The sequence below is a fragment of the Natator depressus genome, chromosome 14 (assembly GCF_965152275.1).
Source record: "Natator depressus isolate rNatDep1 chromosome 14, rNatDep2.hap1, whole genome shotgun sequence".
Taxonomy (NCBI): domain Eukaryota; kingdom Metazoa; phylum Chordata; order Testudines; family Cheloniidae; genus Natator; species Natator depressus.
Window position 1 is genome coordinate 9,284,451 of NC_134247.1, and position 11,511 is coordinate 9,295,961.

The 11,511-nt window shown below is 40.4% G+C and overlaps 1 protein-coding gene across 1 annotated transcript in view; it reads right to left on the minus strand.

Moving 5' to 3' along the window:
• ATAD5 (ATPase family AAA domain containing 5) overlaps positions 1–10,056 on the minus strand; it is a 28,338-nt gene extending 18,282 nt beyond the window's left edge. Inside the window, exons 1-6 of the mRNA XM_074970908.1 lie at positions 9,820–10,056; positions 6,045–7,861; positions 5,161–5,248; positions 3,315–3,479; positions 2,390–2,534; positions 1,700–1,784 (exon numbers count right to left, since the gene is read on the minus strand). Of these exons, the coding sequence (XP_074827009.1) occupies positions 1,700–1,784; positions 2,390–2,534; positions 3,315–3,479; positions 5,161–5,248; positions 6,045–7,861; positions 9,820–9,885 (2,366 nt within the window). The 5' untranslated portion in view covers positions 9,886–10,056. The remainder of the gene's footprint in view (positions 1–1,699; positions 1,785–2,389; positions 2,535–3,314; positions 3,480–5,160; positions 5,249–6,044; positions 7,862–9,819) is intronic.
• Positions 10,057–11,511: the final 1,455 nt, after the last annotated feature.

Consider the following 11,511-nt stretch of genomic DNA (forward strand, 5'->3'; position numbering starts at 1 on the left):
GAAGGCAGGAAACTGTTCAGCCTGGAGATACCCCTGTCGGACAGGAGAGAGGCATACGTGTCTCCTCCAGAAAGAGGAAGTCGACAAGGGAGCCGAAACCCTGAGAGTGGGTGCCATTGCTGGACCATTGCGGGCAAATATAGGTATAGCTGCCCTGAACAGTGCCACAGACAATTTACATATTACAATCTCTGCTAAGCACTAAGGTTTACTAAGAGTAACAAACCTAAAAATGGAATATACACTCAACTTCCTGGTTCCCACAGTTCTAAGGCATATTTTAAGAAGAAATGGTAGATATGGTATATCTTGACTTCAGTAAAGCTTTTGATACTGTCTTGCATGACCGTCTCAAACAAACTAGGGAAATACAACCTAGATGGAGCTACTATAAGGTGGGTGCATAACTGGTTGGAAAATCGTTCCCAGAGAGTAGTTATCAGTGATTCACAGTCATGCTGGAAGGGCATAACGAGTACGGCCCTGCGGGGATCGGTTCTGGATCTGGTTATGTTCAAGATCTTCATCAATGACTTATAAAATTTGCGGACGATACAAAGCTGGGAGGCGTTGCAAGTGCTTTGGAAGATAGGATTAAAATTTAAAATGATCTGGACAAACTTGAGAAATGGTTTGAAGTAAATAGGATGAAATTCAATAAGAACAAATGCAAAGTACTCCACTTAGGAAGGAATGATCAGTTGCACACATACAAAATGGGAAATGACCCCCTAGGAAGGAGTACTGCGGAAAGGAATCTGCGGGTCACAGTGGATCACAAGCTAAATATGAGTCAACAGTGTAATGCTGTTGCAAGAAAAGCAAACATTCTGGGATGAATTAGCAGGAGTATTGTAAGCAAGACATGAGAAGTAATTCTCCCGCTCTACTCCGCGCTGATTAGGCCTCAACTGGAGTATTGTGTCCAGTTCTCAGTGCCACATTTCAGGAAAGATGTGGACAAACTGGAGAAAGTCCAGAGAAGAGCAACAAAAATGATTAAAGGTCTAGAAATGACCCTGGAGTAAAGGAAGGGAAGACTGAAAAAATTGGGTTTGTTTAGTCTGGAAAAGAGAAGACAGAGGGGACATGATAACAGCTTTCAAGTACATAAAAGGTTGTTACAAGGAGGAGGGAGAAAAACTGTTGTTCTTAACCTCTGAGGATAGGACAAGAAGCAATGGGCTTACATCGCAGCAAGGGCGGTTTAGGTTGGACATTAGGAAAAACTTCCTAAATGTCAGAGTGGTTAAACACTGGAATAAATTGCCTAGGGAGGTGGTAGGATCTCCATCATTGGTGATTTTTAAGAGCAGGTTAGACAAACACCTGTCAGGGATGGTCTAGATAATACTTAGTCCTGCCTTGAGTGCAGAAGACTGGACTATATGATCTCTCAAAGTCCCTTCCAGTTCTAGGATTCTAAGATGTTTTATATTACAGTCATTAACAACTAAATGCAGGTTTAGATTTTGAGCAACATAAAAGGATCCAACAACAACAGTACAAAAATCAGCCTATAACATTTTAATATGCAACATATCAATTGATATTGAAACCCAAAACATTTTTACTACACTTTGATGTGTACTTTAAATATTATATAACATGACAGGCTCACAAAGAAACCTGGATATTTCAATATGACCATGAAAGAATTAATTTATAATAAATCATATACAATTTGTACTGGACTGACCTGCTTTCATCAAAAATTACAATTGGTTCATCTGCAATGTTTTGAGCTTTTTTGCCCAGGAATGAAGGTGGGACTCTTATTTTTCCTTTAAAAAGAAAACAGATCTGGATTAGCACTAACATCCAAATAATTGCTACTGTTATGTTTTCATCCTAATTTCATCTCCCTATTAGATATTTTTGTGTAATGTATAGCAATATTCCTAAAATCTAATATACTTTTCTTCATGAAAGACTTATTCGGTAACTTAATTCCCTTAAAGCTTTCTCGCTCTAGAGACACTGTCAACTTAAAAACTTCTGTCTAAAAATATTTTACTTAGCACTGTAAAATATTTTTCTCTAGTTTCACTTTTACCTTGCAAGTCAGACAGTAATCTGTGCACAGTCAGCTTCTCCTTCAGTACAAGTGTATAAAAGTATGATTATAAAAAACCACATAAATTAGCAGGACGACAAAGAGGAATGGTGGAGTACCAGAAATAATTTTAGTTTCTTTAAATTAGAGATTTCCAAAAGTGTTCTATTCTATTTAAAGCACACTGTCAAGAGGACACATACACAGTTTCTTTGTTGTTAATTATATATTAGTGTAGCACACAAATCAGAAGTCAAAGGAGGTCTTGGTGTTCAAGATTGGCACTTTATACATTGAAATAAAAATTAAATGTGTTTATTTAAATCCAATTACCGTGCGAGCTCTTAGTAACCTTCATATTTCTAGATTTTTTCCCTAATACATCATTTAAACTTCGAAGTTTCTTTTGCTTTTTCTCCACACTCTGTGTAGAAGCAGTGGTAATACTTGGGCTTGAGTCTAAAATTATCACTGAATCCTGGACAGGAAACAAAAAGAAATTGATAAAAAATGAAATACAACCTCCTCCCCCAAATTGTTCCTTTTACTGTTTCCAATTGTGAACCCTACCAATTCGTGATAGGTATTGCTGGAGCTGATAATTTAGACACTGTTGCAAAGCTCAAAAATTGCTCTATGTAATAGTTCTACTTGTATTTCCTACAAAGGGGTATATAGACTAAGTTTTAGGGGGAAAAAAATCAGCTCAGGCAACAAGTACACGAGTGAGCTTTTTTTCCTACAAAAAGGAATATTGTGAAAGTTGGTGTGATTTTAGAACTTTTTTCAAAGATTGCCCATGAGATGTCATTCTGTTTAGGAACAGTCACGTTTATACGTCATATATTTCTGGCATGCCCCATCCCTTTTGGTTGTAACTACTAGGGATATTAAAGAAACCAAGATCCTGCGTCTTCTGGTTAAATGACCGGTTTCCTGATTAATAAAATTGACATTTTTTACTCAAAGTAAAAACCGCAATGAGAACACTATAGTAAGCTATGTCCAATACCTGTTAAGAGTCTGATTCCACAGCCCATGGGGTTGCAGGAATGATCCCTTAATCTTCAGACCCAGCTCATACCAGTTAATAGTGTAAAACCAAAACTATGCTACCACATCACCATTCACTTCACATACCCCACAGCAGAAATATGTACATAGGGTAAGACATTAAAACTAAATTATTGCTTAAATGAGAATATCTAAACTTTAAAAGCAATATGGATTCTATACTACTCAAAATTTGCAAACTTACTTCATTTTCTTGGAATTTTTTCTTTTCAGCAAGAGCTTGCTGTCGAGACGAGCGTCTTACAGGTGTTGGGGTGTCTTCATTAGCCTTTGATTTATTATGTTGTATGGCCTTTGCTTTTTCAATCAATTGTTTCGCTTTGGATATATTTTTAGAAGTATAGCTCATCTATCAACGAAGTACAAAATAACAAAAACGCCTGACCATTTATAGCCATGTATTCTACATTTAAATAAAAATCAGTCTACATAAATTACATCATTCTTAAAGCTCATGCTGCATACAATTTACAAGGAAATAAAATGATTATGGGAATCACTGTTTTTCCTTAAGGGAAATCTTATTTGGTGCCATCTTACGCAAGCACATTATCAGGAGACTCCAATACCCAGGCCAGAAGGGGCCATTGTGATAATCTAATTTGACCTTCTGTATGACACAGGCCATAGGTTGTTCCCCAAAATAGAGAATATTGGCTAAACTGCGATCATCATGAGGACCATAACTCTTACAAGTCTATTGCTATCACTGGCTACCGCTTTCACAAAGACTCCACACAAGTTATCAGGGCAGAAGGGAAGGGATTGCTGATAGACAGACAGACAATTAAGTGTGGAGCAGCAGCAGACAAGATATAAACATTGAATTAAATAATTTACCGCCCATGAAAGGCGCCTAACTGACAGCCATACAAAGAGATTTTGTAATTTATCCATGAAACAAACAACTAGAGCACAGGCAATAATAATTTAAGCTTTCTTGTACTGCCCCCAATATGATCAACCCAGTTCTGGAAGCACTTGGGTCTCTGAATAATCTTTGCTCCTGCTGCTGAAAATACGACCTAGAATGCCAGGCAGTGCCAAGTCTAAGGTGGCTTGTTTCTGCCATATAACTGTACTACAATATCATTCTGATAAAGATTTCTCAGGTACATTGTTGAAAGCAGCTTCACACCTACTGAAACATGTTCAAGACTAAGGTACTGCATCATCATCATCAACACAACTGTATACTGGTTATCTGTCCACTTGAAACCAAATTCAGCCCACCCATGCTGGAGGCGTAAACCTATGAGCCAGAAGTAGAGATGAATGAAGCCGGGAGGCTCCACCAGCGAGGTCTGGTTGGTAACAAAAAGCCCAACCTTGCCTATTTGGAACAAGATGCTGAGTTTTTTTGCCAGGGGGCTGTACCTGGGCCCTGATCGGAGACTCTATTTTGTATCAGCCTCTGGTCAGAAGATGCCTTATAACTGAAGCTTCACTCCCTTCCTCAGAGCAGCTAGAGAAGGAGCTTTCTGGCTCTTGATATCCCTGCACAGCCTCCTCAGTGATGTCTGTCAGGAAGAGATATCAACAACTCTACCCTTCCCTCCTCCCCACAGCCTTCAGTATTTGGGTCTTTTTCTCTAATTAAGAATTCCAGTGGATGCCTCAGTTGCTACTTATGACTTTCCCAAGCTACAGCAGGAACCCGACATGATTGTTCACAGTTTTACTGCTGTCCACATTATCCTGAGTAACAGCAGTAAAACAGAAGTCCCATTTCACTCAGATGTACCTTGGTAAAGCTTATGCCACTGGACCCATCTTCCTGCAGACAGTCATTGCATCTGATTACACATCTTCCAAATATGCTTTATTTTTAAAATTTTAGCTTAAGTTCTGTAATAATTCAAGATGTAGGTCCCCTCATTTACCATTGCACCTGAGGTGAATGGATTTTTCAAGTTTTTGTTTAACAACTTTACACAATTGGGAACAAGAAGGTGCTACTCTTATTTACTTTAATGTTCTACAAGTGACTTCTCAAACAAACACATAACAGACTTGATTATTTAAGCTACCTTTATATTTCTTGGAGTAAATTCTTCATTTTCTATTGCTTCAGCTTTGTCAGATTTTTTAGATGCATTAATTCGAGTAAACCTCATTCTAAACAAGGAAAAAATCATGAAATTAATTTTTTTTAAAGGAGGCCTCAGTCTCCACCCCAGAGTCATTGGAATTTAAGACTGACTGCTGTCAGAGGCAAAAATCCTAATGAATAAAGGAGCTAAATGTATTTTTCCTTTGAGTACAGGCATAAACCCAAATGATATTAACATTCATGTCAGAGAGAGACTATTTCTGTGTGTCAAGTTACTGTAGTTCATTTATTCTTAAAGCTTTCAGACACAGAATACGAACTTTTGCTTCCCTATCCCATTCCACTGATTTAAAAACAAAACCTGGAAAAAAAAAAATCAGAATTTTGACTTGGGTAAATGTAGGAGGGAATTCTTAGCTGTCTGAGGATACTTAATCTTGCACACCATTTTCTACTCACCTACTGTGATCTGCTTTTCAACAGATTAGCAGAAGTTACAACATCTTCCCATATGCCAAAACTGCAAACATGCTCCAGAATGTAACAATATTCTTTCATCTATGGAAGAAATGAATCTCCAGTCTTGGACTAAGGACCTGATGCTGCAAAGTTCCAGGTATATACAGCAGCTGCAGCATAGGGCTCTATTAGTTCTAAGACCAGTCAAAAGTTCAGTTCTTCCATGTTGCTATTCAACCAGCCCACTAGTCTGCAGGAAACCTAGGAATGCTTCTCAATCCACTTACCATCTACATCCCGCCTTTAATGCTGAATTTTATATAAATAAGCAACCATTCTAGTAGATAAAAATTATTTACCATGGCAAAATATACCAGATATTCTAAAAATGCGAACTTTTACCTTATTGGGCTCTTTGCATCAAAGGGCACTGTAATCACCTCAGCCTTATACATGTTACTTTTCCTCAAGGATCTATTGCTTGATTTTGGTGTGGAAGCATATAGGGGACTATCACCTAGTGCATTTTCAGAAACAGTATTACTAATCCTAGCTTTTTCAGGTGTAATATTTTTGAAGCTTTCAATTTTCTTTTGCCTTAGGCTCCTCCTTAATTCATTCTGTTTCGGATGTGATAAGATTCTTATATCATCTAAGGTTTTTTCCTTAATATGAGCATTAGCCCCAGTATTTTCGTTATTTCCACTACTATTCGGAACATTTGTTTCTTTAGTCTCCAAAACCTTCTTTCCTTTCTTTTTAAGCATATTAGTTCTCTCCTTAGTAGTACTACTTTTTTTGGTACTACAATGTGAATGCTGGTCAATATAATCCTTTAGTATTTCACTTTCATGTCTTGTATTTGAGGCTGCTTCACTTTCTTCCATTCCCTCATTTTGTTTTGAAGGCTTTTCACTGACTTCCTTCAGTTTTCCAGGTATTTTTTTAACTCCACTTTTTACTGTATCAGATGTTGGTTGTCTAAAAGCTTTCATAAACTGATGTCTTTCTTCTACAGTACATTTTGGCTTCACAGCCTCAGGACCTACAGCTTCTAGTACAGCTAACTCCAATTCTTCCTCCTCTATAACTACATTAGATTTTCTTTTCTGAGTCATTTGTTCAGTCTGTTCAATCTCTAAAACAGATGGATTGCTTTCTCTTTCTATTTCATACCCTTTTTGCTTCAAAAAGATAGAAGCTATTTTCCTAGAAACCTTTTGCTCCTTTAGCAGAGAGGGAGATTTTGGGGGAATGGGATGAATCTGTGCAAGGACAGTTACTGTCCTAAGAGGTAGTTGCTGAGACTCCTCGCCATTTTCAGGGTCACTGGTACTACCACTTTTGTCTGTTTCACTTGCTATAATAAAATTGTTTAGTGTTGGCATTCTGGTTTCTGGAATTTGATCCACTTTATTTTCTCCTTGACTTTTCAGAAAGTCCTCAAATGACACTGTGACTGTACTATCATTTAACTGTGATGTCTTATCCACATTAACTTCAAGGCTTGAATTACTTACAGTACTCTTACTTTCAATTATTTTAGAAGATGTGATTGGTTTTTTATCTTTTAGTTCCTTTTCATTCAGCTGGTTTTCAGAGGAGGAATTTTCAGACAAATCAGTATCATCTTTGTGCTTTCTCTTCCTTGATTTCTTTAGGTAATTTTTTGATACATTTAGTTCCGATCCAGTTTTTTTAGCATCTTTTCTGCAGGTGACAGTGTTCGAAGAGTTTTTGCTTTGCTGATTATCTGCTGCTAATTCTTCTACACATTTTTGGGCAAGTAAAGCAGAAGCACTGTTAGCAATAAAACTTGTATTTAAACATTCTTCCTTTGGTTTCATCATGTCTGTACTGTCATTGCTATTAATTTCTATCACACATTGATTCTCAGGTGTTTTAATATCTCCTAATTTGCTATTTAAATTAACTCTCTTCCCTCTCCTTTTCAGCTTTGAAAAAGATTTTGAAGAAGGTCTCAAAGGTGATTTACAATCTTTGCCATCATCAACACACAGCTGGTAAGATTGGTTTATTTTATTTTCTCCAACTCCAATGAGTAAAGTGGTCTTCTCATTTGTAGAAGTCTTTTTAAAATAATCCAATATGTTGCTAGATTTTGGTGGTGACACTTTATCCACTGTTCTTGCTAATGGTGAAAAATATTTTGTAATTGTTTTTATAGGGGGATCTTCTTCTCTTCGCTTCTTGCATGGCTGTAAGAAAGAAAAAAAATCAATGTTAATTTTAACAATGAGTAATAGTTACTTAGATTAATGAGGTATGTAAGGTGGTAACACTGAACAGTACATTGCCAAACTATTTAACAGGATAAAAGAAAAATGCAAGTCTTTCTCTAAGGAAAGCTCATATGTCGGTGCATTTCGACATTACTACACTCTTTCCAACAGATGTTTCAACTTTAGATAAAACTATCCAGCAACTTGGGTAGGGAAGCTCACTTGAAATTCACTCTGCAGGGTAGACCCCTGCACAGCCACAAGGACTTTAGTGAGACTCTGCACAGAGGTCTGCCTGCAGGAAGTTAATTGCATGATCAGGGCCTAAAACAGCTCTGAAAGGATCCTGGACTACCTTAGTTAAGGAAGCCTATCTTCAAGAAAAATGATCTATGACTAAGTTTTTCAGGGCAGTGACCAAAGTGCACCTTTGTACAGCACCTAGTCAAACCTGATATTGACTGAGGCCTAAAGGCACTACTGAAATGCAATTATTAATATTAAAATATGTCTCAAGGAAAAGAAATTACGCATTCTAATTTTTTTCAATAAATAGAAAATAATATGTTACTTCTTTCTCCAATATATAGGTAGTACCACTTATTTGTCATACTATCACCGAACCAACTTCACAATGTACAAATGTCATTATTTTGTAATAAATTATTATGCTTCTTGCATTTGCCTGTGAATTTGATAGTAAGGGATGGTCTACACTCAGTTCTTGTACTGCTTTACACTGGTTGGAAACCAGTATAATTAAAGTGGTACAACCCCTTAGAGTAAATGCAGATGTACTAGTATAAAGGTCCTTAAACCAGTACAAATTATTCCCCTAATTTTATGGTAATAAGCTATACTAAAATAAGGAACCATCTTTATACCAGTATAACTGTTTCTATAGTAGGGTGTACAAATTATCTATTTCAGTAAAAATCAACCACACTCATAACCAAAACAATTAAAATCAATAAAAATATTGTGGGTAGACGAGGCCTTAAATATCAACAACACACTACACTTTGCTACACTTTTTGTTGTAGGAGATAAGGAGTCCACTCAATTTAAGCCTTCAGGGAATCCACGAACATTATAAATAAAAAAACTTAACCATAACTTTGGTAGTATTAGAGACGTATAAATTCAAGGTAACAATTGTTATTTGACATTTACCACTGGGCTGCTGGGTTGGTGGGACGCAACAGGACAACATTTTCATGTTGAGTCTTCATGTCTTAGCTCAATAATATTCAGCATTTGGAGATGTTTAACACACAGTATAAAAAAAAAAAAAAAAAAAAAAACAACCAACAACCACCCCCACAGTAACTACTGATGCAGCACCAGCATGAAACATACATCCCACAGAACCAGGACATCTGTAAACTGCAATACCATACCACTGGAAACCCACAATGCCGCATTGTGAAGCTGTTCCACAGCACCACATCAGAGCCCCTGAACCTTTTCAGACGGCAATACCAAACCATCACTTTATTAACATTATTAATCTTATTGGAGTGCCTAGGAGCCCCAGTCACGGCCCTGTTGCGCTAGGTGCTGTACAGCAAGACTGTCCCTGCCCCATCACATCACTGACTTGTCCCACCACATTACCCCCATCAGCCCCCGAAACACCTTCCCAGGAACATGTCCCTCACCTCGCTGCACCCCAACTCCTTGCTCGTGCCCCAGGACAAGGCCCCACAGCCCCTGACCTAGAAGACCCACCTCACAGCACCACAACAGTGGGACCAGGACTCCCACCCCCAGAGCCCTCCCCCGCCCCCGCATTTCAACGCCAGAACCCTGCCCCGGAGTCCCCGCAGGCGCCATGACCCCCCACCCCAAATCACCCGCCTTCCCCAGCCGGGCCCCAGCTCCCGAGTCCTCCAGTTCCTACGGCACAGCGCGCCGTGGGGCGGGTGTCTCACCGGGGCGTCACTGTCCTTCCCCGGGGCAGAAGTAGCCGCCGCGGCCATGGTCACTCTCCCCACCATCCCCCCCCGCAGCAGGGGGAGAAGCAGGATCCCTCAGTCCCAGGGAGACCCCTGGCCCAGAGCCATGGGGCAAGAGCGCCCGGCCCGGCCGAAGCCGCCTGACAGGAATTAACGCGCGACGGAAGAACCCAGGCAAAAAAGCGCGCGCGGGACAGATTCGCAGAGCCCGGCGCGACGGGGGGGAGGCGAGGCCAACGGGCCCACGTGACCCAAGCGGGCCTACACATCAAGACTTTCCAGCATCACGTGATGCTGGCACGGCTCGGGCTGCCTCAGGGACTCGCCTTCCGACGGTCACGTGGTCTAAGCGCCAACTGGTCACGCCTCCTCCCTTCGTGGAGTCCCGAGGTCTCGCGGCGAAGCAGGGGCTTGTCGCTGTCAGTTGGGTTTTCGCGCCGCCTGCACGTTGATGAAAAGGGGGGTGGAGCGCGTACAGCGTCGTGACGTAAAAACGGAAGGTAGAAATGGGAAGCAATAGAGGCCAAACTTTCTGCAAATGCAAAATAGCCTCATCTCAGTCATCTCGGGGTGGGGGTCCCAGAGGAGATAGTCTTAACTGGCCTCTTCTTAGAAGTGCGGAGTGTAGGTCACATGCTCCTACTGCCTCCTGGCCCTTGAAATCACGCTGGGGGCCCCCCACAGTACACCATCAGTGTCCGAGTGAGCTGGCCTTCTAAGGGGGCTGGGCTTGCTCACCTGTGCCAGGTTTGGGTGGCAGTAATGAAAGATAGCTGGGTCACATGCTGGAGGAGCACATATGTAAGAACTAGGTTTGTTGTATGTACAATGGCTGTCTGTGGCCATTCAGAGGCAATCTGGGAGTGCATCCTTAGCTCGAGAGGGAGAGGAGGCTCGCCAGACAGCCAGAAAAGGGCCAGTGAGGAGACTGAGTTGGGTAGGTGGGAAAAGACCCTGGGAAAGAAAGAGTGGGCAGTTTGGGGTCTCTACCCTGCAACCCAATGGTTTAGGGACCTATAGTAGAAGGTGAGAAGGGACAGACCAGAGCCTAGGAGGGGAAGAAGCTGAGCCCAAAAGAAGGGCTAAGGACTGTTTAGGAAGAGGTCTTCCTGACAAGAGTTTTGGGTACTGGGGAGTGCCTGCTGTCTTCCCAAAATCATGAGCTGCATTAAACTTTTTTTTTAAAATATGATTTGAGTCTTTTGATTAGCCATGAGCTCTGAAGCAGTGCTTCCTCTGTGCCTAGCACAGTAAGGCCTCAGTCCTGATTCATACTTTTGGGTACTACTGCAAAATAAGACTAATTATGCAAAAACTTATGTGTGTGTTTAACTTAATGCACTGTGAAACTTCAGTGAACCACTCATGGTGCATTAAAATTAAGCACATGTGTAAGTTTGTACGCGTCGTGGGTCCTAAATAAAATGATATATATGACAGAAGAGGCAGCATGAACTAGTGGCTAATGCACTGGATTGAGGCTCAGGAGGCACTTTTCTGTTCCCTATTCTGCCACTAACGTGCTGTGTGACACCGAGTCACTTCACCTCTCTATGCCTCACTTTTTCCTCCCACCATTTGTTAGCCGAGTCTGTTTAGAGTCTGCTTCTTGTTATTGTACATTGCCTAACACAATGGGACCTACTATAATATAATATGATAGGGCCT